This window comes from Ovis canadensis, chromosome 19, assembly GCF_042477335.2.
Source record: "Ovis canadensis isolate MfBH-ARS-UI-01 breed Bighorn chromosome 19, ARS-UI_OviCan_v2, whole genome shotgun sequence".
Lineage (NCBI taxonomy): Eukaryota > Metazoa > Chordata > Mammalia > Artiodactyla > Bovidae > Ovis > Ovis canadensis.
Window position 1 is genome coordinate 27,053,848 of NC_091263.1, and position 26,119 is coordinate 27,079,966.

The window sequence follows — 26,119 nt, forward strand, 5'->3', positions numbered from 1 at the left end:
GCATTGCAGGCAGATTTTCTACCATCTGAACCACTAGAATGTAGGAGGCTCTCCCCAACAGACGTGCTGGGCTTTGCCAGGGAAGCCGAAGCTCAGCTTCCACATTGGGAAATGGGGAGACCAGAGATCCTGCCCTTGCTTTGCGCAGATTCTCGGAGTGACCCCTGAGTGTTCCTGTTCTCCCTGGGCCTCAGTGACTTTATCTGATTATTGGAGTTACTCTTCTCCGCTACAGGCACATAGGACAGCCCAACGAAGCCCTGAAGTTCCTAAACAAAGCGCGCAAGGACCGCACTTGGGGCCAGAGCGCCACCTACCACATGGTGCAGATCTGTCTGAACCCAGACAACGAGATCGTGGGCGGAGAGGCTTTCCAGAACCTGGTGACCGAGAGCAAGTGAGGGCCCAGATGGCTGGGGGTAGGGAGGGAAGGCAGGGAGAGCCCTCAGCCTCTGGATTGAGGTCTGGCGAGGGCCTCGTGGGCAGGCCAGGCCAGCACCCTCATGCTCAGCCTCAACGCCCGCAGCTTCACCAGCAGGAAGGAGTTGGAGCAACATGGCGTGCGCACCGCCGAGAAGCTGCTGCGGGAGTTCTACCCACACTCAGCCGGGGGCCATACCCAGCTGCGGCTTCTGCAGAGCCTGTGCCTGCTGGCGACCAGGGAGAAGGCCAACGTGGAGGTGGCCCTGAGCACCTTCGTTGAGATGGCCCAGGCTGAGGTGCACTGGCTCCCGGGATGGGCCGGCGGGCAGGCGGGCGGCATGTTGAGGCGGAGGGCCGGGCGCCAAGATGCCTGCTTCCCGCCTGCACAGAAGGACAGCGTCCCCGCCCTGCTGGCCATGGCGCAGGCCTGCTCCCTGCTGAAGCAGATCCCCAAGGCACGCACGCAGCTGAAGCGCCTGGCCAAGGCCCCGTGGGCACTGGCTGAGGCCGATGACCTGGAGAGGAGCTGGCTCCTGCTGGCCGATATCTACTGCCAGGGCGGCAAGTTTGACCTGGCATCGGAGCTGCTGCAGCGCTGCGTGAAATACAACAAGGCGAGGGGTGCATCGCCGTTGGGGCTGTTGTGGGGGTGGTGTGTGTGTGAGAGGCACTGGGGCTTTGTGGGCAGAGATGCAGGGATAGCAATGAGATGAGAAGAGGCAGGACAGGAGGGGTCCCGTGGACCACAGAGCAGGACGGGAAAGCAAGGCAAGAGGAAGCGAACAGGGTCAAGCCGCCTGCAACAGGGACGCAGAATGGGGAGGAGAGATGAGAAGGGTTCAGGAAATGGAAGGGTGGCATGCAAGGAGGGTTTGGTTGGGTCAGCAGGGGCCTTGGCAGGTCAGAGCAGAAGGGCTGTGAAGGCAGGGGTCATTCTAGTGTAGGAATAGCTGAGAAGAGGGCACCCAGTCCACCCTCTTGCCAGGGCAGGAGGTACTGCCAGAGTCCCTGAGTGGTTTGGGTTACTTCACCCACTGCCCAGCCCTTGCCCCCACTGGGTCCCACGCTGCTCTGACCGGCTTTCCCTGCAGTCCTGCTGTAAGGCCTACGAGTACATGGGCTTCATCATGGAGAGGGAGCAGTCATACAAGGACGCAGCCACCAACTACGAGCTGGCCTGGAAGTACAGCCATTACACCAGCCCTGCCATCGGTACAGCAGTCAGGCAGGCACGCGTGCATGGAGGAGGGACCAGGGCCGGGGGACCACCCTCCCGACCCCACAGCACAGGGCCTCTGATCTGTTTGTGGTAGGGAACCAGAGGGGTTCTTGGGTTATCAGAATGCCACCCACTGTCTTTATCCTCCCTACACCTGGACAGGCTTCAGGCTCGCTTTCAACTACTTGAAAGACAAGAGATTCGTGGAAGCCATCGAAGTCTGCCGTGATGTGAGCCCCTGACAGTGGGGGATGGGGCGGGGGAAGCCACTGAAGTCTGCCATGATGTGACCCCTGACAGTGGGGGATGGGGCGGGGGGAGCCACTGAAGTCTGCCATGATGTGAGCCCCTGACAGTGGGGGATGGGGCGGGGGGAGCCACTGAAGTCTGCTGTGATGTGACCCCTGACAGTGGGGGGATGGGGCAAGGGGGCTTGGTGCAGTGGCAGGGAGCCCTGTCTGGTGTCTCATACCCTTTCTTTCTCTGTCCCAGGTCCTCAGGGAACACCCCAACTACCCTAAAATCAGAGAAGAAATTTTGGAAAAGGCCCAAGTGTCTCTGAGGCCCTAGCTGTGGTCAGTGGGAACCAGGGAGGGTGGAAACTCTCAACCTACAGAAGTTTCATGGAGTGGGGGGGTAGGGAATTGGGTCAATGGAGAAGAGAGCCAGAAAATAACATACTCTTCCCCATTTCTGTGTGTGTGTGTGGTTGATTTGAATCAAGCCTAATCTGGTCTAAAGGACATCCCAAAGCTTTAGGTTTTTAAGGTGCAAGGAGCAATTTGACTCTGAAGAAGAAAGATGTCAACCAGCTTAGCTTCCCCTGGGTTCACTGGGCGACTTCTAATGGACCCCACTTTTATCCCAGACTTTCAGGGGCCAAAAGGGAACAAAGAGGTGGTTCAAAAAATACCCTACAGCTCCTTTAATATTTTTCGGTCAGCCCATACCAGCCTCCCCTCTCCTCTGTGGTCCCCAGAGTCCTGAATTACAGAAGCAACCGCTCCTCCCTACCAAGCCGCCCACTGGCAGGGGGCCCACACAGGCCCCCTCTGTCCATACATTCTGCCTCCTCCTCAAGGTTTCAGCAGGCCTCTGCTGGTCCTTACCAATTTGGGAGTTTGGGACAGACCTCATCACTCTTGCTTCGGGCAGGAAAAATACATCCCAAGAAAAACTAGCTCTGCACTTCAGCTTCAGTAAAAGACAGTGGCCAACTAATTCATCTTCCAGGAACCCTTTAACACCCAAGGGGACAAAAGCAGGGGTCTCTTTGCAGATGAATAATGTTAACTGTAGCTGGCAAGAGGGTGACAGAGGTCACCTTTGCTATGCTCCCAGTACTTCTCTTCCTGTTTTTCAGGATGGCAGTAATGGGCCAGGCTCACCGCAGGGGAAGGAGCTCTGAACTGGAGTCAGGAGGCCTAGAATCTCCCCGTGTGACCTTCCCCTCTGGGTATGTGTCCCCATCTGTGGCAGGAAATTAGACTAGATCTCTGTGTTCTCAAATTACGGTGCAAATCCGTGCCAACGATATACAGCAAACATCTGAAAGTTTCATAACTGTGCTTAAATATCATCCTTATATAATAGAGAAAAATAGCACACAAACTCATGAATTTGTAAGTGCTGTTACCTAGACTACTTCTCACTTTTAAGCATATTGATATAATCGATAACAAGTAAAGTATTTCATGGGCTTCTCTGGTGGCTCAGTGGTAAAGAATCCACCTGCCAATGCAGGAGACACAGGTTCAATCCCTGGGTCGGGAAGATCCTCTGGAGGAGGAAATGGCAACCTACTCCAGTATTCTTGCCTGGGAAATCCCATGGACAGAGGAGCCTGATAGGATACAGTCCTTAGGGTTGCAAAGAGTCAGACCTGACTGACGAAACAACAACAAAATATACTTAGTATGAGTAGAACACAGATAGGGCATAGTTTTTAAGCTGTCCAGTGACTAAGGTTTGGGAACAGTGAAGAGGTCAGGGTCCCTTCTAGAACAGCCTAAGTCATCCCTCATGACTGCGAGCCTTGTTTTTATAACATACTGATGATCACGTGCATGGCCTTTTGGTATGAGTCAATGGTCTGGAACACCTTCCCCAGGTTACCACCATCATTCCTATGGGAAGCCAGGTGCCTTTATTATGATCTGTTTTACAAGCTAGTTTCTAGGGGTGGATTATGTTGAGAGGTACCCCTGTGGCCCTAGCTGGGAAATGGGTGGCTTAGTCCAACCATGGGCTGTGGCCATGGGATAGGAACCTGCAGAGGCTTCCAACCAGAGTATTAGAGCTGTGGGGAGCTGCCACCCAGACCCCCAGGCTGGTCCAAGCACAGCCTTAGCACCATTGGAGAGACCCAGGTTTTGGATCATGCACACTGGAGCAATCACAAGCGCGTCGGACTTCCAGGGTACACAAGGTAACTTAATGAACTAGGGTACTCCACCCTGAGATGCCTAAGACCTGGCTCTCCCTCCCTAAGCTGGTTCTGGGGACAGGTGGCCCCACTGCAGGCCAGACTCCAAACCATGAGTTCTCTAATGGCCACCCCACTGAAGATAGGACTGCGTGACCATGTCCACACGTCCTGAGGCAAGAGATACATACCTAGAGGGTCACACAACTGGCAGAAGAGGATAAACCCTACAGAAAGAGAGGCAGACACTTGAAAACAGAATCGGAAGTCACAAATATGCACCAGAGACTTGCACGTTCCAGGCGCTCCTGTGAGCACCGGTTTATGCGTGAACTGAACAAGCTTGTGAGGTGAGTAACGTTACTATTTAGACAGTTCAGGAGACATCCAGGCACACAGACAGGAAGTAATTTGCATGTCACCTCACTAGTTAGTATAACAGCAGGGTTTCAAACCCTGGCACTTGGGGTCCATAGTCTTAATCTGTAAGCCATAGAGAGGAAATAAGGGGAGCCCAACACAGGCCAGAGGCAGAGGATGAGAGCAAGAAAAAGGAAACCCAAGTCAGGTCTCTTTGGTGCCCCCTCCTAGCACTTACATGTTATTGTTCAGCCGCTAGGTCCAACTCTTTGTGGCCCCATGGACTGCAGCACGCTAGGCTCCTCTGTCCAGCACTTGTATAAATCATCATTATTCCTAGAGCTGAGGTCAGCCTTGCTCCTCCAGCCCCCAGACTGGGGCTCCTTGGGGCAGGGTGCAGCCTGCTCGTCTGGCCTTTGGCCCGGGCTTCCAGGGACAGGTCAGACAGGTCTGGCTGGTGCAGATGGGTGTTCTGCAGCTTCCGGTGCTCAAGTCCCTGGGGACCTCTGCCACTCAGTCCCACACGGGGCCTGCACCAGCCACATCCCACTACCCACCCTCACCTAGAGTGGATGACTTCACCCTCAGGGCCTGGCCGCAGCCCGGTGTGGGCGAGTATCTGTCCCCAAGCAGACAGCCCGGTCCCCAAAGACTGCTCTGCTGCTGCTCCCCACCACCACCCAGGGGACCCCTCAGACGGTTTCATCTGCCTGGCCAGCCTCTTCTAGCTGGCTTCCCATCTCTGAGTTGACTGGCTGGCCTGGAAAGAGGGCCTGTGTGTCCCCCATGTCTGTCCCCGATGCAGCCTCCGTGTGCATACTGCTGGGCAGGGCCTGTCTCCCCCTCCCTCTCCCACCTCACCATCTCCTGTGTACCTGTACTCCCAGCTCCACAAATGCAGACCACGCTGTTAAAAATAGAGCCTCTTTATTGGTACCTATGAGCTCAGGTACAAGGTGTTCCCACAAGCTCGCAGGCTGGCAAGGCCTCCTGGGCAGGAGGGCAGGCCCAGAGCCTGGGCTTCTTGGCACAGACACAGAGGAAAAATGAATAAATTATAGTTCTAATACTCGGGGACAATACAGAAATTATGATGCAAAATCCAACATCAGCAAACAAAGGGCATGAAAGCCATAAGGAGCCCCCCTTGCCCCTGGCCAACTGGCCGTAGGGTGTGGGCAGGTGGGCCAGGCTGGGGTGCAGTGCCCGGGAAGTCCTGAGTGGTCCAGGGCCTACTGTGGGCCCTGAGGGAGCCCCTTACCCTCTCTGGGCCTCCTGCTTCCCCCTCCTACATTTACAGCCTTGGAATAAAAGCTGGGGCCTTTGCCGGGGGAGGGGGAGAGGTGAGCAGAGGACAGGAAGGAGGGGGGGATGTGTGGAGCAGAACAGGGTTTTGATCACGGTTGATCAGCCCAGCCCAGTCCAGCCCCTGCCCCTACTTGCTTAGCCATCCAGAGCAGGGCTGCTGCACGTTAGACAGAGGGCGCAAACTCATGCCTGGTCTACACCGAAGCCCCAGCAAGGGCATGGTTGCAGGACTATCAGGCAAAGGGACTTTGTGGGTGGTGGGGAGGGTCCTGTGCCCCATCCCCGACCCCAGTATTGCTTGCCAGCCACCTAGTCTCCAAATAAATTATAGGAAATAAATTATAGTCTTCACAGTCCAGAGGATCCAGTCACCCATGAGTCTAGAACTCAGGGTGGCAGAAGAAACCATAAAAGGTGGCTGATTTCAGCCTAGTGTGGCTGTCTTCGGGCTTAGGAACATCATACAATATGGAAAAGGAGTCTGCAAAGCTCCAGGGAAGCCACATTTCTTCCCACTCCTGGCATGCGCCATGGATGTGGAAGAGAAGGTGTGGGCATAGCGGGACGGGGCAACTGAAAGGGGAAGTACGACCCCCACCCCCACTTCAGCATAGAAAATTACAAAAATAAATAAATCAATCCAGAGTGTTGCATGAAAATTAGTAGGAGTGCCCACATGGGAGCCAGCCAACAGGGGACCATTACATACAGACCTTGGGGAGCCCCAAAATTACAACAAAGCAGCAACAGGGTTCTTGGGGCCGGGAAAAGGCACCCTAACCCTCACACAGGCACAGGTTCCACCAGCGATGCCGGGGTGGTGTCCTCAAACAACTGGCCGTCCACAAAGGGAGCCAGGGCCTCGGCAGCGGGCTCAGTCAAGCCCATGATGGACTCCAGGAAGCAAGTGCTGGCGTCCGCAGGGGGAGAGAAGGCAGGCAAGGTGAAGTGTGGCACCTCGAGGTGGTCCAGGCTGTCAGACACCTTCCGGGAGGTGTAGTGGGGCCCCAGACTATAGTCTGGCAGGGCCTGGAGCAGCTCGAAGGAGTCGCAAGAGGACAAGCTGAGGTCCACTGAGCTGCTCTGGCCAGCGTCTGTGCTGGCTGGCACCAAGGGGCCAGGGAGGCTGCCCTCGCCCAAGCCTTCAAGGCCACTATTGAGGAAGCAGCTGGCATCCAGGTTGGCGTTTTCATCGAGGATGCCTGACGTGAGGCTAGAACTGGAATAGCTATGGGTCCAGCTGGCCAGGCCAGTGAGGTCACCAGTACCAAATATGTCAGCTGGGTGGAAGCAGCCGAGATTGTCCAGGCCACCCACACCTCCATCCTCCTCCTCTTCCTCGCGTCCACCTAGTTCAGAGTCACTGAAGCTCAGGATACGAGCCAGGCCATCATCATCCACACCAGGCTGGAAGCCAGGGCTGGGCAGGGCCAGGTGGGCAGGGTCATCCGTGGCTTCGCTGGTGCCTGAGGCTGTGGACGAATCAGTCATGTCGCTGCTGCAGCTGTTGTCTCCCAGTTCGCTGCTCACGGGGGGCTTGGCTAGGGGGAACGCAGAGGCCAGGACCTGCTCGCCCGGGCTGGGAGCGCCACCCTGGGCCGGGGCCTCCAGCTCCCCGAGGCTCTCGGCCCCCTGCTCCAGCTGCAGGCGGGTGAGCGTGTGAATGAAATGGGTCTGAACTCGAGCCTGATTAAATTCCACACGGCCCTTCGGGTTCTCACAGCCCTCCCTGCAGCAACCACAGGGGAACGCTGTGTGATCCATCTGTAAAGAAAACAGAGGTGCCAGTGAGGATCCGGTGGAGCACGGAGAAGTCCCTGACCCAGGCTTGCCTTCCCAGCCCTGCCGAGCCCCAGTACCTGGCACTTGATGCCCGCCAGGCTGCAGCTACAGGTCTCAGGATCACAGACCCTGTCGCAGCGACAGCCGCAGTCCTCCCGGGACTGGCGCAGGGCCTGCAGCTCTCGCTTCTCCTCGCGATCAATCCTCCGCACACCTGAGGCCCGCAGCAGAGCCCGTCGCTTCCGGGCCGGGAAGGGCTGGAGGAAGGTCATTTCCTCCAACCGGCCGCCTGCCACAGCCAGTGCCAAGTCCTCCTCCACAGAGGCATCATCGATGGCGTCCACAGTGAGCGGCAGGCCGGCCTCTGTCTTGGGCACCCCAGTCTCCGAAAGCTGTGTCCAGGGGAATGAGGAGGGACGTGAGAGGCTGACATGACCCCACAGCTTCGGTCACTTAATAAATGCCCCCGAGTATTTATTCTGGGCTGGGCATTGTGGATGCCGTGGAATGGGACAGCCAAGAACACGCCCTCAGGCCATTCAGAAAGAGGTCTCCTATTTGCCTCATTCCCCACTTCACGGACAAACCCCTTCCCCGAGACAGACAGATACACTGACGCCACCATGTCCCATCTACTCCACCTCCCCAGTAAGGTCAGGCAGATTGAGGCTCCACGCCCCCTGGCCCTGCAGTAGGAGCCCTTCTGTACCCATCTGCCTCCAGAAAATACGGCAGCAGACTCTCATCAAACCAGTCAGCCCCATGGGCCTCCCAAATCCAGAAGTAAGATGGCAACCACCATGACCCTTATCCCCCCAAGGCTAGGACTTTAGAGCAGCCTGAGGGCAAGGGCCATGGAGAGAGTCTCCCCACCTTCCATCTCAGCGCCTCCAGCTTCTCCTCCTTCAAGCGTAGGCGCAGCTTCTCTTGCCGTGCCCGGGCTTGCTCCTGGGTAAACTCGGCCAGGGAGAAGCGGCGGCAGGCACTGTGGCGGGAGGCCATACCCAGGGTGCAGCCGCCACGGCTGGGCACGCTGGTGAAGCCCTGGCACCGCGGGAAGTAGAAGACGGTGATGCCATCGAAGGCCACTCGGCCTCGGCGTTTCCGGGGAGCCCGCTTCAGAATGGACAGGGCTGGAAGACAGGCAGGGGAGGGGCAGGCGTTAGCTCCCCGTGAAGCAGGGCCTAACCCCCAGGAAGTGATGCTGAACTATCTCTGCTCACAACCCTCGCACCCCACCCAGAAGAGAAATGGATCTGAGTTTAGGAGCCAGCCTGGCTGACGCTGGTGCTGGTATAAGAGTCCAGCGTCACCCTGTGTCGACACTGGCTCATTATTTACTAGTCCAAATGAGAGCATGTGTCAAGATTAAACGTCTTTCCCATCTTTAGAAGCCATTTACAGGTCCCCTTTTTTGGGGGGTGTGGGGGTTGCTGTGCTGCAAGGCATGCAGGATCTTAGTCCCAGACCAGGGATCGAACGTGTGCCCCTGCAGTGGAAGCTCAGAGTTTTTACCACTGGACCACCACGGAAGTCCCTCTATAGTTCTTAAAGTATTGATTTGTAGGAGCTTTGTATATATATTAGACATTAATCACCAGTCTAACCTATCTGTACAAATATTTTAGTTCTTTATTTTTACTTGTGGGGTTTTACAAAATAATTTCTAAAGTTTATGAAATCAAAAGTATATTGAGCTTTTCCCTTATCACTTCTGCATTTTGCAACAAGCTCAGAAAGGTCTGCTGCTGCTGCTGCTAAATCGCTTCAGTTGTGTCCGACTCTGTGCGACCCCACAGATGGCCGCCCACCAGGCTCCCCCATCCCTGGGATTCTCCAGGCAAGAACAGTGGAGTGGGTTACCATTTCCTTCTCCAACGCGTGAAAGTGAAAAGTGAAAGTGAAGTCGCTTAGTCGTGCTTAGTCTTCGTGACCCCATGAACTGCAGCCCACCAGGCTCCTCCCCCATGGGATTTTCCAGGCAAGAGTACTGGAGTGGGGTGCCATTGCCTTCTCCGCAGAAAGGTCTACTACCCTTTATGAGTTATTAAGTATGTCAATTAGTAAGCTATGTATTGGCATATTCAATACATATATTTGTATACTACTGATTTTATTAGTTTGAACCCTAAGAAGTTACCATAAAATAATTAAACCTTGGCGATGCTGTATATTTAGACTTAATATATTAATTTTGTACCAAGCTACCTGAGGGAATTCCCTAATAGGTTTTCTATATACCTGTTCTTGAATTTATCATGTAGTTGACCACCTGCAAATCATGGCAATTTTGCCTGTTCTAATCAAGTGCATTTAATTATCTTTTTCTTTGCTAACTGAATTGGCTAGCACTTCCTGAATGATGTTAACAAACAGTGGTGACAGACAGTGCCCCCAGCTGGCTCCTGACTTAGTGGGACTGTTTCCAGTGTTTCCTCAGCAATCCTAATACCAGGTTTTGGGTTGAAACATGTATTTTTTATCATTTAGGGTAGAATTTACTTATTCTTATCACACTAAGGGTTTTATCTAGAAGGAATATTGTTGTTGTAGTTGTTGTTCAGTCACTAAGCCGTGTCCAGCTCTTTGCAACTCCATGGACTGCAATATGCCAAGCTTCCCTGTCGTCCTCTTACCTCCTGGAGTTTGCTCAAATTCATGTCCACTGACTCAGTGATGCTATCTAACCATCTCATCCTCAGCTATCCTCTTCTCCTTTTGCCAGAAGGAATATTACATGTTATCAAACAGCAGCTCTCATATTTTTCCTCCTCTGACATAGTCATTTGGTAAATTTATATGAATAGATTTTACAGTATTAAACCATCCTTGTATTTCTACAGTAAACCCACAGTACTTTAGTTAGTTAATGTACTATTAGATTGTATCTGCTAAAAATTATACTTTTTCATGTATAATGTACAGCTCTGCATATAGTCCATAAATAGACATATCTGTGGCATTAAGACATCATGGTGGGGATCATCAGAGAAAAAATGTCTGCATGTGCTCCTTGGTGTTGAGGGGGTACAATAATGAAAAATGAGGTGGAGAAACACTCTAGGGCCTCTTTGTCAGTTTGAAATCAGAATCATGAAAACTTAAAAACTAACTGGGGGAAAAAACCTTCTCACTGCCTTCAAGCAAAGCCAAATAGCATTTTGCCAGGTGAGGGACCGGCCTGACAGGCCCTGCAGCACAGAAGCATGGGGTGTGGGACTTGGGCAGGGCAGCTGGTAGAGGACAGGGAGCCAGTTGGGAGAAACGAAACTGGAACTGAGGGGCAGAGCTGGGCGGGAAGGCCCCGGGGCCACCAAGGAGCCCTGCCCTGAACGTGATGACTCCAAGCTGGAGAGTCCCAAGGTCAAAGGTGAATGTCGCTGGAGCCGGCATTCCCGAGTGACCTCTGTAGGACAGGAAGTGGACGAGCTGGGGAGCCAAGCAGGGAAGCTGAAGCTGGGGGGACACAACCTCCAGAGGCCGGGACGACTTCATCAGGGCCCCCCCCATTTCATCTTGAGGAAGGAGAGAGGGGTGCGATGGGGTTCCCAGGGCAGAGAGACTCACGAGTGAAGCTTCGGGGGCCACAGATGTCACGGTCAGGCAAGGGCAGCTGATCCCAAGGGTTCTCCTCATCCAAGTCCCAGGCCGGGGAGACCGAGGAGCTGGGGGAGCAGGAGGGGGAGCGGTGGCCCGAGGAGGACAAGGAGGAGGACGAGCAGAGCGAGGACGAGTCCTCATCCAGCTGGTCAAACTTCCGCTTCAGCAGCCCGGCCATGGTGGCGAGGGTGCTCTGGGGCCCTGGCACAGCTGGCCTGGAATGAGAACGGGAGAGCTCTAGGTGGCAGGCCCGAGGGCAGGAGGTGGGCAACCCAGGCCCGGTCATTGCCTCTCCCACCACCCCTCCAAGGATGCCCAGGACTCCAGGGGCTGCCTTGCACTGGATGGAGGTTCAAACCCTCACCCTGGCGCTTGCAGACTTGCACCACCACCGTTTTCCCCTTCACTACCTACTGTAACCCACCTACACACATGCACACACCAGACCAACAGATGGGCCGACAGACCTCAGCCTGGCCTCGCTCATTCCCCTGCAGGAATCCCGGGGGCTGACTCACTGGCTGGGTGATTCACACGGCTGCATCTGTGTGCCTTTGTGTGTGTGAGGCCGAGTGCATGCCGACAGCCTGCACGGGCCTCGTACAGTGGCTGCTTCCTCCTCCTCCCTCCTAGCACACCCACAGACACGCCGCCCTGCACACACTGGTGACAGGCCCTTGCTCAGGGCCAGGCTGACCAGGGTACTCCAGGGAACCGGCTGGCTTGGACACCACCCCTGATTTCCAACACACAACTTTCCCATGATGGAGCTGCTCAGACTTTCCCTTAGAAACCCCCACCCACAGGAGAAGTCCCCTGCCTCCAGGCCTGACTGTGGGACCAGAGCCACCTGGGCTTCGTGGCTCTTTAAGATCTCCTGTTTGATCTTCAAAATTCACCTTCATCTTGCCTTCCGCTCCAATTTCTAACCCGGTTTGAATTAACTTTCCAGGGAAAGTATGCTCTCCCCTTAAAAAACAAAAACCCTCTTGGAGTGCAACTGACCAGCCACGCTGAGGTTCCATGTTCCTCCTGTCTGCAGTCGGGTGACCTGGAGCACCCCAGGACACACCGTTTGCTGTGTCTCCCCTTTAAGGGTCTCGGCCCTCCTCAGTAGAACAACCAGAGGTTCTCACAGCCTGGCTGGCCTCACCCGAGGGAAGGGGACTTGGGGTTCCTCCTCCTAACAGCCTCTTCCACTGTTCGAGAATCCCCAAAGGACTCGGTCCTTAGGGCTGAGCCCAGCTACCCTGAGCACTCAGGGCTGGGCCCCAGGAGGCCACCAGGAGGAAGGGGAAACGGCGCGGAGGCCCCTGTGCTGGGAGCCCCTCCCCCACTGCAGCACAGGAAGCGAGAGTGAACAGGAAAAGCCAACCAGAAGGCTGGCAATCTCCCCTGCTCAGGTGTCCTTTCGAAACACCCCTTGGCCTAGCCTCCCACGAAGTCCCTGGATCCCAGACTTAGGCGGTGTGCTGCCAAACCAACTTACTGGGTAAAATTCATCCCAGGGACAGCCTCTCCTCACAGGCACCAGAGCAGCTAGAGAAGCTCCGCGACTTGCCAACCCTCCAACAATGCTGAGCCCAGGGGCAGAGGACGCACAGGTGTTTCCGGGGGCTTCTCAGCAGATAGTTTCTCAGGCCTGGCACCCCCCCCCCACCTCTCCCAGGGTCAAACCACAAACGAAAACAACCCAGCTCTCAGCTGACCTGAAGACTCTCCCAGGAGATGGGGGAACTCATGGCCCAGAGGTAGATGCACACACACGCGTGCACACACACACACGTGCACGTGCAGAGCCCAGAGGCACCCAGACACAGGAACACACACGACAAACCACACCCAAGGGTCCTGTCCTTATCACAACCCCACTGTGGGATCCCGTCTCTTCCCCAACTCCAGATGCTGCCTAAAGGGTGCTGAATGTCTTCCCAGTCACACACCTAAGCCAAAGACTCCCTCAAGCCAAATGCTCACTTGGTCTCTGCCTGGCCACCCCTTAGAAACGTAAAATTCTGCAGGCCCCAAATCGAACCCCTTGTCTCTGTTCCCCACCTCCCCACGCCATCTGTTCCTCTTCCTGTGTTCCCTGTCTTAGTAACAGCGCTGCCACCCACCCAGTTACTCCAGCCAGAAACCTGCAGTCATCCTCAACTCCTTCCTGCTGTCCTCCGTCCACATCCAGTCGCCCAGTCCTGCAAGTACACATTAGCTCACTCGGTCCACACAAGGCCAGGCACCGGCACGCAGGCATCACAGAGGCTGCCCGGAAGTGTGAAGGGAAGCTCGGCTCCAGAACCATGCTGCTCACACCTGAACCCTGGCGTGGCTTAGTCGGCTGGGTGATGCTGGGCAAGTTCCTTAACTTCTCTGGGTTTTCAGTTTGTCTTACAACCGAATAGGGTTGGGATGTTTACGTGAATCAATCCATGTCAGCTTCTTAGAACAGTGGTAAATGCTTGCTGAATGTGTCATTCTACACCAGGGGAAACGAGCTCCTGGATACACACGACACAGATGGTTCTCACTGATAGCATGGTGAGTGACAGAAGCCAGACACACGATTACATGTGAATGAAGTTGAAGAAAGGGCAAACCCAATCGGTGATGACACAAGTCAGAATCGTGATTACCCAGGGGGTGGAAAAGGGCATCAGCTGGAGACAGTCATGAGGGAATTTTCCCAGGGCCGGGAGGGGGTAGTAGTGTCTGGAAATGTTCTGTGTTGTCTGGGTGGCGGTTCCACAGGTGTCTAAAACATCTCACTGCACACATAAGATCCATCTACTTTGTGCATCTCCCACACGCCGCCTTCAGTTCTGAAAGCCTGTCGCCCTCACGTCTCTGTCCCACTGATACTGTGCGCATCTCCTGCCCTCTCCTTGCAGCCACTCTTTACCCTGCAGCTAGAATGATCTTATTACACCATCTCCCTGCAGAGAATCATTCCCGAAGGGGCACCCCTTTAGGATCAAGTCCACAGTTCCAAGAAGCTGAAGTATGCCTAGCCCCCAGACTCATCATGCAAGACTCTTCCCACCCCCTTCACTTTATACTCCAGCTGAACTTGCAGTTGCCCCAACAGGCATGACCTTCTCACTCCTGGCCTTTGCCCAAGTTGGAACCCAGCCTCACTCCCCTTAAGAAGTCATCTCCCAGAGGGCCTGCCTGACACCCTTCCTCCTCCCCACTACATGCCTCTCTGGGCCTCCGTGAGCCATGGGATTCCCCCATCACAGCACTTATGGCTCCTTCCCGTGACCACCCCACTGCTCATCTCCCTCGCGCCGGGCTGAAGGCCTCTCTGCTGGTCCGCACTGTGCCTGTGCCTGGAGTAGTCTGGCACAGAGAAGGCTCCTGAGGACCATAGGAGGTAGGCAGGCTGGCGCTGCAGTACACACAGAGGGACGATCTAGGCACATGGGGTTTCTGGGGGCCACTGGTCAGTGTGCCCTGCTCCTGCTCTGGTCACAGCTAGTTGGGGCAGGGATGAGAGCGGACATGCCCATTCCCCAGCCTGTGCCTGAGGGTTTAGCAAGAATAGCACCCAGGAGGGGGTAGCTCCGAGGGCAGGAAAAGGAAGCTCCGGCTGCCAGCGAGTGCCAACACAGGCATCTCAGAAGGTTCCCCAATAGTAAACAAGTAGGAGTGTTAGGGAAGCCCGTTCAAGCCAGACACCCTGGCTCTGGCTCAGGGATGTCTACAGAATGGGAGCTTAAGGGGAGAGGGTTGTAAACTCCAGGGACGCAGACGGGGACACAGGGGAGCCACGGCTGCGACGCACCTCCTAGAGAGGAGCACCTAGCGAAATCTGCAGACCTGGAAATGGGGACTCACGTCCTCCCTGACCCAGCGTGGCGGCGAGGAGGAGCCCCTGGATCTTGTGCTTGGCCGTCCCACCTGGGAATCCAAAGGCTGAGAGAGGCAGAGGCAGATGAGACCAAAAGACTCAGCCAGAGACAAGGAGAGGCCAAGTCAGAAAAGGAATGAAAGATAGTGGAAGAGTCCAAGAAAAGTGTCAGACAGTGAGTCAGAGGGTGGGGGAGGGGCCCTCCACAGCTACCCAGGAATCAAGATCCCTACCGACAGTGGCACTGTTCCCAGGGTGAGCACAGCCCCCTCCGAGGGTCCTGGAGGAAGGAAAAGCAATTCCCAGGAGCTGGCCCAGACAGAAATACCACACCCCCGAGGAGCCCCGGAGACAGGCCCTGAATCAAAGAGAACCAGGCTTCTTCCGGGATCTGCCTGGGCCCTGAGAATCAGGCCCTCCCTGCCGTCACCACTCACAGGAGCTGACAGTCCAGGACGAGGAGGGGGGGTGCCTCCCTCCCTCCTTGCCACAATTATCTACATACTCAGGCCACACTGTGTGAACTGAGGGAAGGCCACCTCACCCTGGATACCAAGCAAACAAAGGCTGTTTAAGGAGCGGGAATCCCCAGGCCTCTGAAAAGTCACACCAACTCCTCTTCGACCTCAGCAGTCCCGATGCCCCAGTCCCATGTCAGAGCTGGTATTGGAAAAGGGGCACCTTCAGCTGCCTCCACCCTCTGTCAGGAATCTGAAGAATGTATCTTTTAACCTCAGAGCCCCAGGCCTTGGCCAGCTCTCCCCAATACCTGGGGTCATATGACCCCAGGCCCCCAGAAACTACTTCTTGGGAGAAGAGGAGGACACCTTTGAGCACCTCACACCCCCATGGGTATCGGCTAGAACAGCCATGGCAGCCCAGAGGGGGCAAGCAGAAGGCCCTGGTACATCCCCACCCCTCCCAACCCATCCCCCAGGGGGAGAGGACAGCTCCTCAGCCTTGGCCTCCAGGGCCTGGCACTGGGGAGGCGGCGCCAAACGTTTGCTGGCTACATGAGGCAACTGCTCCTGCAGAAGGGAAATTGCACCTGACAGAGACTGCTTCCTCCACCTAAGCAAGGCCCCCTTCACTGACATTCACTCATTCATTCATTCACTCATTCATTCTTTCAAAAAATATTTATTGAGTGCCTATGACATGCCAAGCACTGTGTCACGCACGGGGAATACAGGGAGCAAGACACAGACAATAGTGCCCCCCGGGAAGCTTTGCGTTTACTAGGGAATAGAATAATGAGTTATGAACCCTGTTGAGTGCTGGAATGGAGGGCGGGAAGGGGTACAGCTGGGAGTGAAGACAGGAAAGGGTGGGATGGAGTAAAAGTTCCAGAGAGAGAGGGGGTCACAGGAACCCTCAGGGACTCGACGAGGAGCAAGAGGCAGAGAGATGGAGGGGACGGGGCTGCCTGGGCGGGGACTTTGGGAGCCAGGGCTGACAGAGCAGCCTTTAGCCTAAGGGCACAGGAAGCCACTGAAGGGTTGAAGTAGGGAGTGACAGTAGCAGATTTGCATTTTAAAAAGATGGCTCAGCACGAGACAGGAGGGGGTGGGACAGGAGGGGGTGTGACGGGCTGGACGGAGCTGCCAGAGGTGGGTGAGAGAAGACAAGCCAAAGGCTTAGGAGAAAGGGGAAGGGAACCTGGTGACTTCTGGAGGTGGGGACCAGAAAAGGCAGTGATGTTGAGGATTTGGGGATAAGGGATGAGCTCTGCTCGAGAGGGCTGTGAGACATCTGAGTGGAGGTGTCGGGTGGGCAGTGGAGCCAGGGAAGGACCCTCTTGTGTCAGGAGTGTGGGCTGTGTGTGTGACGCGCTGGGGAGCCGGAGTGACTAAGTGTATGACGGCTGCCACACTTAGTGGTGTGGGCATCTCAACAGTGTCCTGCCAGTGGAAGGGCCCCCGGGGAGGGGAAACTGAGGACGGGGAGGAAGTAGGTGCTGGGGAGGGAGACTTGCGTGGGAGAAGCCTACGTGTGCCCGAGGGTGCCCGCGGCTAGCTGCGCCCATGACTCACAGCGGTGGCCTCTGCGTGTGACGGTGACTGACAAACAGGTGAGCTACGACACAATCCCTTCTCCTCCCCCTCCCCCCCTGCCGGGGTCCGTGACTCACGGAGCCTCATTCCTCGATCATCCCTCCAACTCCCTCCCTGACGAGCGCCGGCACTCGCCGCAGCCCTGGCACCCGCCCCCGGGGGTTGCCCGAGGAGGAAGGCGACAAATGTCACCTGCTCCGGCCACGCGAGGAACTTCTGAAAAGTTCTCAGGCAACTGGGTCAAAAGGGAACTCACCCGCGGACGCGCGCCCGCCGCCACCCCGCCACCCGCGCGCAACCCCGGCCCTGCCGCCACCCGCCCGGCGTTCGGAGCGCCGGGACCGCCTGGGGTCCCGGCGACGGGGCGGGGGGAGGGCAGCAGAGAACCTGCGATTGTCGTCTCCCGGGCTCCGGACTCCGGCCGCGGCGCGCCGTCCGGGACCGGGCTGTCCCCGCCCCGATGCCCTCTCAAAGTGGCCAGGGAGAAATGTCAGGGGCTGGGGGGCAGCGCCCTCCATGCGGGACGCCCCCTCCCCAAAGTCCCGTCCCACCGGCCCGGAGCCCCTGGTGCTGACCTGAGGTCCGGACGCTGGGCAAGGGCAACGCCGCGACCCACGTCCTGGTCGGGAACGCCCCCTGCGCCGCGACCCCGCGCTCGCTCGCTCTCTCGCTAGCTCCCTCGGTGGGCAGCACTCGGCCCAGCTGCCCCCCGCTCTGCGCGTCCGGCAGCGGCGGCGGCGGCGGGAGACTGGCTGAGCCCGGCCCCGCCCGCCGCCCCGCCCTCCTCGTCAGTGGAAAACTCCGGGACTCACGGCGCTGACGCACGCCGGGCCTCCCGCCCGCCGCCCCGCCCCGCCCCGCCCCCAGAGGCCCCGCCCCTCCCCGCCCCAGAGGCCCCGCCCCTCCCCGCTCCAGCCCGAGCCGGCGCGGAGGTCGCCGGCCTCCCTGCGGACTCTGACCCTGGGCCGGCGCCGCGGACGCTCTCGGCCCCCAGCCCCCTCCGCTGCCCTCCTCCGGGCCTTCTCCCGCAAAGGTTCCGAGAGTCGCCGACGCTCCCCGCCGGCGGAGCAGGATCGGGAAGGTCCATACCTTTCCCTGCGGCCCCCGTTTACAGATCGGTAGACTGAGGCCCAGAACGGTGCGCAGCGTCTGTCAGGCCACCGGGCGGTGGCAGAGCCCTGGCCCCTTACACGCCCTGACCCCAACCTCGCCCGAGGCAGTTGACTGTAATCCCGTCAAAAGTTCCTTCCTCACCCTCCTTCCTACCACCTCCCCCTACCCCCGCTCCCCGCAGATCCGCCTGGAAAGTATAACCTGGAGAAGAACCAGAGGTGGGTGAGGTGGGTGAGTAGAGATAATGGGGTAGGGGAGAAGGTCATCCTTGGTCCTGACCTTCACCTCTGCTCAGGAGCCAGAGACTCTGCTGAAGCCCTGAGCTAGGGGTTTCTGGAACCAGTCTACGCTATCCCCACAGCTACCAGATCCCTTTCTTGAAAAAAAAAAAAAAGAAAAAAATTCTAGTTTCTCCTGAGCCAGACCCTGGCCACTTAAAATGGCCCACTGCCTGTTCTGCTCCCGCCAAGGCCTGTCCTGACTTGGGGCCAACTCTCACAGTATTGCTGCACCGGGAAAGCTTATGCGTGCCCGGGCAGCAAGTTCTGGGCCAGAAGGACACCCGCTGTGGTCAGACTCTACCCACCACGCCTGCCCTGAGCGTGTCTCCCCTCGCACCTTTGCTGCAGGTGTTCTCGCCTGGAACGCCTTCCGGCCCTCTTGCTGCTTACCAGAATCCCATCTCCTTTAAGGTCTCTCAGCTCGCACTGCCTCCTCCAGGGGGCCTTCTGTGGGAGCCTGACCCTCCCCCTCCCAGTCCGGCTCCCGCTGCATTCTGGGTTCTTCTCTGACTGTCCTAGATGAATGCTGTCTGGGACTAGCCCAGCCCTCAGGATTCCTTTCTACCTAACTGCAGGTGGGGGGTGGGGGTGACCTGTGCCGACTGCATGGCATCTGAGGTGGAGGTGGTGGCAGGGCCCCTGTAGCCACAGATGTGAATGTAGAGGGGGTCAGAAGGGGTCTGCCCGCCCTTTACCTTGCCAAGAAAGAATGGAGTTTGGGGGAAGCTGCGGCCCCTGTTCTTCCTGGATGCCTTGAATGTGCCTACCTGGGGGGCTTGCAGGGGGAAATGTCTGGGTGGCTGGAGCCCACCCTCCAGTGACGTCCCAGGGCCTTCTGGATGAAGTCTTAACTCCGCAGGGCCTACAAAGCTGGAATAAGCAGGCCTTTGCCCCACCTTTGCAGCCTCACCTCTTTCTCTTCAAACTCCCATCCCCCACTCCCTTCCCTGCGCCTCCATTTTCATGTCTTTAATGTGTGTCTTTTTATTTGTGACATTGGTACAACCGCATGGTAGTTTAATTTACACACACAGTGTTCTGTTCTATACCTTCTTAAGTTTGCCCTGCCCTTACCTCTGCACTCTAACCCACACCCTTGATAACCGCACTCCAGCCCTGATTGCCAGCAGTCAGTTCTTGGGGTGTCCTGCTCATCCTGATTTAAACTTCCAAAGATGCTAATCTCCAGTCTGGTTTGACCCACTTATCATATATCTCTATGGCTTCTTTATGCATTTCCATGTGAGTTGTCTGTGAGCACTGGGAGGGCAGGGACCATACCTGACTATCCGTTCTGCTTGTGCTGCTTAAGAACAAAAAAGGTATTGAATAAAGTGTCCATGGGGTAAATGTCTATCAAGAGCTGGGGCTCAAGGAGAGGTCAAGTCTGGAAGTGGGGATGGAAGACACCCACCCGGTAAGTTGAAGCTCTGGGTGTGGCTGAGAGAGCCCTGGAAGGAGCTGAAAAGCTACAGAACTGAGTGTCCTTTACTGGAGGTGACTCAGCCCATAGGGCTTCTAGGCAGGTGGCCACCCACCCACTCCCACCGCCCTCAAATATTTAGCTGCACTGTCTCCTATGTCTGCTAGGTTGTAGACCTTGCTGGTCCCAAGGAATCGTTTCTTCCAGGAGTTCTCCTTTCCTGTGTGTGTATATCTGTCTCTCTCTCAAGTCTTCCAGTTTGTGAAGTGGGGGATTAGACCTGAGAATGCCATCACCTTCAACCTTCCTTGAGTTAGTTTCTAGAAGACGCTGCCTGCTGATCAGGGAACTGGGCAAGGTTGAGCCCTAGGGTTAATGAGGGTCTCTGGCTGTCTCAGTTTGCATCTGCTGGGCTGTGTATGAGGGAAACCAGACAGAACAGAGACCAGGGCAGGGAGTTGGCAAGGGCTGGAGTCAGGGCTTAGAGCAGGGAGCCCAGTGGTTGATAGGATTTGGGAGGCAGGAAGAGAAGGAAAAAATAAGGGAAAATATAGGAGAATAAAAAGAATCAAATAAGTGATGTGTTTTCTCTAGAAAAGCATCTCCCTGTCCTGGGATGGGCTCACCAGATGTTCCCCAGATGTTTGCTGATGATGAGAAACATCTTCCTCTGGGATCACAAGTAAGTTCTTCCTGTTGGTAGGGAAATGAAGGGTCTGTTCCAAGGCAAGAAGGGTGGGGTCTGGAGCAGCATCCATTTGTGACTATGGCATATGCATAGACAGAAACATACCCACACATCCTCAGGGAATTTCTGAATACTTGGGGGAGTCCCATGAGTTTCTCAAACATTCAGCATCCACAGACCACCCAATTTTAGGTAAATAAAAAACAACCTCATCTTAAATATTTTTTTAAATAAAAAATTGATTCATTTCCATCGGAAAGATGAAGATTAAAAGGATAATGTTTGGGGGCACTCCCTGTCCCCCTTCTGATATCTATGTTAGAAACTTTCTGTGTCCTTTTTCACTGTAATAAAACTTCTGCCACACAAAAGCTCTGAGTGATCAAGCCTTGTCCCTGATCCTGAAGCTAAATCTTCTTCTTTGGAGACCACAAATCTGACATCATTCACCATAAGCTATCAACAGCTTTGTTAAGTTTTAATAATAATATGAAAGTGTTAGTCGCTCAAAAAAAAAAAAGACAATTTTTTAAAAAGTATCAAATGTGGGAAGATTGAAATTTCACCAGATTTGCCATACCTCATTTGTGTGATAGTGAATTGATACAATCAGTTTGGAAAATAATTTGGCAATACCTACTAAGACTAAACTATATGATCTTGTAATTCTACTGCTCCATCTATTCCCAAGAGAAAAAAGCACTTCTGTCCACTGAAAGACACAAGAGTGTTACAGCAGCTTTGTCCGTAATAGCTTGAAAATGGAAAAACACAAATGTCCAGTAGGTGAGTGAAAACAATTACAATTTCTCATACAATGAAATAGTACACAGCAATGAATCAAACAATGGCCTCATATAACGATAGGGATGAATCTTAAAAACAGTATGTCTAGTAAAAGAAACCAAGCACAAAGAAGAAAAGCTATGATGCCATTTATTTATGGGAAGTTAAGAACCAGGCAGAATGAAAGCACAGAGATAGATAACATTACCTTCAGGAGTAACAGGCTAAAGGTGTGACTCCCAGGCCAGCAGCCACCAGCATCACCTGAGAACTTGTTAAGAATGCAGATTCCTGGGTCCTGCCCAGACCCACTGCATCAGAAACTCGGGCAGCGGGGACCCAGCAACCTATGTTCTATGTTCTAACTATCCCTCCATTGATTCTGATGCACATCAAAGATTGAGACCCACTGAGCTAAGGTTGTAGAAAGTGAAACCCAGGAAAAGGGGACTGTCTTCAAGCACATTTCTCCAACATTCTTGTTTATTTAAACAGGAAGACTTTTTAGTTTAGATCTGTGGATTGAAAGTCTGAGCAGTTGAGTTCTGGGTCAAAGGGTTTTGACAGATGCTGCCAAATCGCCTTCCCCAAAGTTGCACCAATTTTTCTCTCAACCAATAGTATTTGAGCATGCCTGTTTCCCAACACCCTCCCTGGCACCCTCCCTGGTTATCAAACTTATTGATCTCTGCCAATTTGATGAGAGAAACCAACAAGAGATCTTACTGTTTTAATTGCATTGCTCTAATTTGAGTGAAATTGAGGTTCTTATAAGCCATTTGTGTTTCCCTCTAAATCACGGGTTTATATTCTTTACTTGTATTGTTGTTTTCTGTCTTTGAGGATTAGGGAAAGAAGCCCTTCTGTCTGTCACACATGTGGCACTTAATCCTGGTTTGCTGTTTAACTGGGTTGACAGTATATTTCATCATACAGAAGTTTTACATGTTTCTGTAGTCAAATTTCTTAAATACTTACTTTGGGCATCCTGGTGTTGGTGTATTACATTCCCTTGTCGTAATATTACAGATAAATTCACCTATTTTTTTCTCTAGAGTTTTATGATCTTATTTTAAATTTATAAATCCTTTATCTTTTTGGAATTTACTTTAAGGAATTGTATAGGGTTTCCATTTTCTTTTTTCCCCCAATTGATAAATTTTCCTACTACCTTTTTCTTTTCATATAAATGTCACCTTAAACAGAAATTGAATTCTCATATGTTCTGGAATCAGTTTCTGGTTCTCTACTCTGGTCCACTAGGTTGTCTGTTTCATCTTTGGGTACCAAACTGCTTTACAAATATAATTTCATAATGTGTTTTATCGTGTGATAGATGTAGCTCCATTGTATTACATTTCTTTTTCAGGGCTTTCCAGGCTCCTTATTTAATTCCTCATTTGAGTTTCATATCATTTTTAGACAAACTCGCCCCTAAGAAAAGTCCTGTATTTTAGTTAGAATCACATTGAATTGACACATTAATTGAACATTGACATTTTTATAACATTGGGTTTTGCTATGTATAGTACAGAGCTCAGTATAGTATAAAGCTCAGTACAGAATGTTCCCTGCATAATATTCATAAAGGCCCTTATATGTCTTTAAAATATTGTTCTGAATATTTTATCTTTTTGATTGCCATTGTAATTTCTATTATATTTTCTGATAAATTGTATTTTTTTAATGTATGTAAAGAAAGGCTACTGAGTTTTCTATATTAACCTCTGTAAACTGCTATCATCGTGAATTCTCTTGTCTGTAATAGTAGTACATTTTTCAGTCACATCATCTATATGTAATTCAGCTATTCGGTTATGGTTTTGTTATTTTTTTGTTTGGCCACATTGTGTGACTTGTGGGATCTTACCTCCCTGAGGAATTGAACCCAGGCAGAGCAGTGAAAGCATGGAGTCCTAACCACTGGACCACCAGGGAATTCCCAAGGTTTGGTTTAAGCAGGAATTGATATGGGACATTTTTCAAATGCCTTTTTTGGCACGTATTGAGATGTTACGCAGTTTTCGTTTGATGTATTTTTTTTTCCATAATAGTGGTTAACACTTAACAGCCAGTTGCTTTTGTTATTTTTATAATTTTATTTATTCTTGGCTGTGCTGGGTCTTTGTTGCTGCACAGGCCTTTCTCTAGCTGCAGCAAGTGGGGGCTACTCTCAGTTGTGCTGCGTGGGCTTCTCACCGCGGTGGCTTCTCCTTTTGCTGAGCGTGGGCTCTGGGGCACTCAGGCTTCAGTACTTGTGGCTCCCTGGGCTCTAGTGCGCAGGCTCAGTAATTGTGGCGCATGGCTCAGTTGCTCTGTGGCATGTGAGATCTTCCCAGATTAGGGTCTGAACCTGTGTCTCCTGCATTGGCGGGTGGATTCTTTACCAGTGAGCCACCAGGGAAGCCCATTCTTGGATTTGTTAATATGGTCAATTTTATTACAGATTCCCTAATATTGAACCACCTGCACTACTAGAATGAACTTACTTGGATACAATGGATGATTCTTTGAAGGTATTGTTAATTTATATTTGGTAGTATTTTATTTGAGATTTTTGTACCTCATGTTCTATCATATTTAATTACTAGTTAATATTCAGATTCCCCACATTTCTCTTCATCTTTTGTTTCTTACCAGGTCATGAGCTGATGAAGTCGATTAAAATGTACTTGTGTCTTATCCAAATTTCTGTTTGTATTTGCTGTATGTGTATTGTTATACATATGTATAATATACATATGTATACATACATCAGCATATGTATGTATAATAGACATATGCTCATATCCTATTCTTGATTTTGAAGCTATGCTATTTGGTGCCTAGAGATTTCCAGAAACTAGATTCTTAATGTCTCTCATGTTTAACTTCCTTTTCTCTCATTTAGCAATTTTGTTTTGAATCTGACCTTGACTGATGGTAACCGTTCCTCTGGAGGAAGAAATGGCAACGCACTCCAGTATTCTTGCCTGGGAAGTCCCATGGATGGAGGAGTCAGGCAGGCTGCAGTCCATGGGACTGTGAAGAGTCAGACACGGCTGAGCCACTGAGCACACACGCCTGATGGTCATGCTGTAGTCTCAGCTCAGTATTTTCTTGTATACTTTGGTTTATATTTTAACTTTTCTGAGTTACTTTGGTAAAGATGTCTCTCTTCTATAGAACGCTGTTTTATGATCTGACGAGAGAATCTTTTTTTTTAAGGTTAGGTTTATCCTTATTTACATTTCTTGATATAACATGTATCATGCTTATGTTTATCTTCCGCTGTATTTCCTACTTTAATGCTTCCTCTGTTTTCTATGTTTTACATGTGTATTTTTTTGTTTTCCTTGATGTGTGTGTGAGCACACATGTGTTTGTATTTTGGTCTGATGATTTGAAGGTTTATAGTCTGTCTTTAATTTTTCCACTGCTTGCCTTTATATTGATTTATTTCTCTGCCAAGAGAAGAAAACCTTCAAATGTAGGGAAAGAGTCATATTCTCAAAGGGCTGAGCCTTGCCACCATACTTCTGTCTTCGAATTCTTGATATCCCCAGAAACAAACAAAAAACAAAAAAAAATTCTTAATATTCTCAACATGAAAATGGTTATAGTCTCGCCCTGAAGCCAAAGGTTCAGGATAATCAAGATCTGAATGTGCCACTGAGATGCTTCTTGAGTGAGCCAGCCACCTACAGCAAAGAGCTATCGGCGCCACAAAGGGATGCTGTATCTCATCTCTTATTTCAGAACCTCGTGTGAATATCTTACCCTCAACAGCCAGCATACTTCGTTCAACAGTGTCTTTTACTTTCTGTCCATGTCTCCACAGTCTTCTGAAAAGGCACAGTTGGAGAGGCATGAATGGAGGGCATTGACTCTTCTTGCTATTTGTTTCTGCACATATCGAGATCAGGAGCCAGATTGTTGCCTGACAGCTGGTCTTTGTGAATATAGTCGTGTGTGGTTGGTGTTCAGATGCAAGTTGTGTGTGTGTTTTTTTTTAAATCTCATCAGCGTACCAAGAGATAATGGCACACTCAAAACAGTATCATTTTAGCAAAGCTCATTTACAAAGGGACTACTTACAAACATGTGGGTATAGGAGCACCCAAGGGATGGTGCAGTAACCTGGATGAGCAGCAGCAGAGCTGTTACTACGAATAGGCCTGAAGGTGGGGTCCAGGGGCTTACTATAAGGGAGAGAACTGGGTAGGCTGGCTGCCTTGGGAAGACCAGTGGCCCCCACTAGAGGATACACCCAATCCACAGAGACTCACAGGCAGGAAACCAAAGGACTAAATGCCTTGATCTCGTTCTCTTCCCCCTCCTTTCTCCACTGGGCCTCACCATGGCTGAACCCAACTGGAAGCCAGAAGCTCAGTCATTTAATCTTGCAAAGGAATTCAGTAAGAAATAGAACAAAAAGTCAGCAGGTACATTTCCCTCCTGTGTTTTTGGAAAATATGTGGTGAGCCTGAAACATTAGTAGTGCACCCAGTAGGAATGCTTTCAATGATCAATAATCCAGTACCATTTACTTGTGTATTGTAATGGGAAGGTTGGAAGGTGGAGAAGGCAATGGCACCCCACTCCAGTACACTTGCCTGGAAAATCCCATGGTGGGAGGAGCCTGGTAGGCTGCAGTCCATGGCGTGGATAAGAGTCAGACACGACTGAGCGACTTCACTTTCACTTTTCACTTTCATGCATTGGAGAAGGAAATAGCAACCCACTCCAGTGTTCTTGCCTGGAGAATCCCAGGGACAGTGGACTGCCCTGGTGGGCTGCCATCTGTGGGGTCGCACAGAGTGACTTA

General features: G+C 52.7%; 2 protein-coding genes and 1 long non-coding RNA gene across 12 annotated transcripts in view; 2 read left to right on the forward strand and 1 right to left on the reverse strand.

Annotated features, from left to right (window-relative positions):
• The window catches only part of TTC21A (tetratricopeptide repeat domain 21A), a 40,359-nt gene extending 30,671 nt beyond the window's left edge, over positions 1 to 9,688 (forward strand). The window contains exons 24-31 of one of the 7 annotated variants that reach the window (XR_011250927.1): positions 236 to 397; positions 527 to 719; positions 813 to 1,037; positions 1,515 to 1,635; positions 1,805 to 1,872; positions 2,135 to 2,217; positions 3,006 to 3,098; positions 9,249 to 9,688. Coding sequence is in view for 4 of the 7 variants with exons in the window: in XM_069561903.1 (XP_069418004.1) it covers positions 236 to 397; positions 527 to 1,037; positions 1,515 to 1,635; positions 1,805 to 1,872; positions 2,135 to 2,212 (940 nt within the window). In the remaining 3 variants the exon portion in view is untranslated. Of the gene's footprint in view, positions 1 to 235; positions 398 to 526; positions 1,038 to 1,514; positions 1,636 to 1,804; positions 1,873 to 2,134; positions 2,333 to 3,005; positions 3,346 to 5,015; positions 5,345 to 9,248 lie in introns of those variants that run through there. The other 6 variants (XR_011250928.1, XR_011250925.1, XM_069561905.1 and 3 more) reach the window with 6 other exon arrangements.
• Positions 5,338 to 18,883, reverse strand: CSRNP1 (cysteine and serine rich nuclear protein 1). Of its 4 annotated transcripts, none has more exons than XM_069561912.1 (5): positions 18,753 to 18,883; positions 11,085 to 11,332; positions 8,391 to 8,650; positions 7,595 to 7,909; positions 5,338 to 7,499 (listed from the first exon to the last, which is right to left on the reverse strand). In XM_069561912.1, the coding sequence occupies exons 2-5, from the start codon at positions 11,293 to 11,295 to the stop codon at positions 6,519 to 6,521; spliced, it is 1,767 nt and encodes a 588-aa protein (XP_069418013.1). In that variant the 5' UTR covers positions 11,296 to 11,332; positions 18,753 to 18,883; the 3' UTR covers positions 5,338 to 6,518. The 4 variants fall into 4 exon arrangements, with proteins under 4 accessions (XP_069418013.1, XP_069418011.1, XP_069418010.1 ...); XM_069561910.1 differs by lacking the exon at positions 18,753 to 18,883 and adding an exon at positions 17,597 to 17,886; XM_069561909.1 differs by lacking the exon at positions 18,753 to 18,883 and adding an exon at positions 12,607 to 12,961.
• LOC138424663 (uncharacterized) lies at positions 17,911 to 25,277 on the forward strand. The gene is made up of 4 exons (XR_011250929.1): positions 17,911 to 18,352; positions 20,433 to 20,520; positions 23,759 to 23,828; positions 24,203 to 25,277. It is a non-coding gene; the product is annotated as an uncharacterized lncRNA (long non-coding RNA).
• The last annotated feature ends 842 nt before the right edge of the window (positions 25,278 to 26,119 follow it).

Bases quoted from the DNA above. Each gene is read 5' to 3' on its own strand.
- CSRNP1 (XM_069561908.1), bottom strand. From the start codon at position 12,142: ATGGAACCTCAGCGTGGCTG. The intron at 11,333-12,122 runs GTCAGTTGCACT...TTCTCATTCCAG, and splicing joins ATGGAACCTCAGCGTGGCTG to GCCAGCTGTGCCAGGGCCCC. The intron at 7,500-7,594 runs GTACTGGGGCTC...TTTTCTTTACAG, and splicing joins TGGCGGGCATCAAGTGCCAG to ATGGATCACACAGCGTTCCC.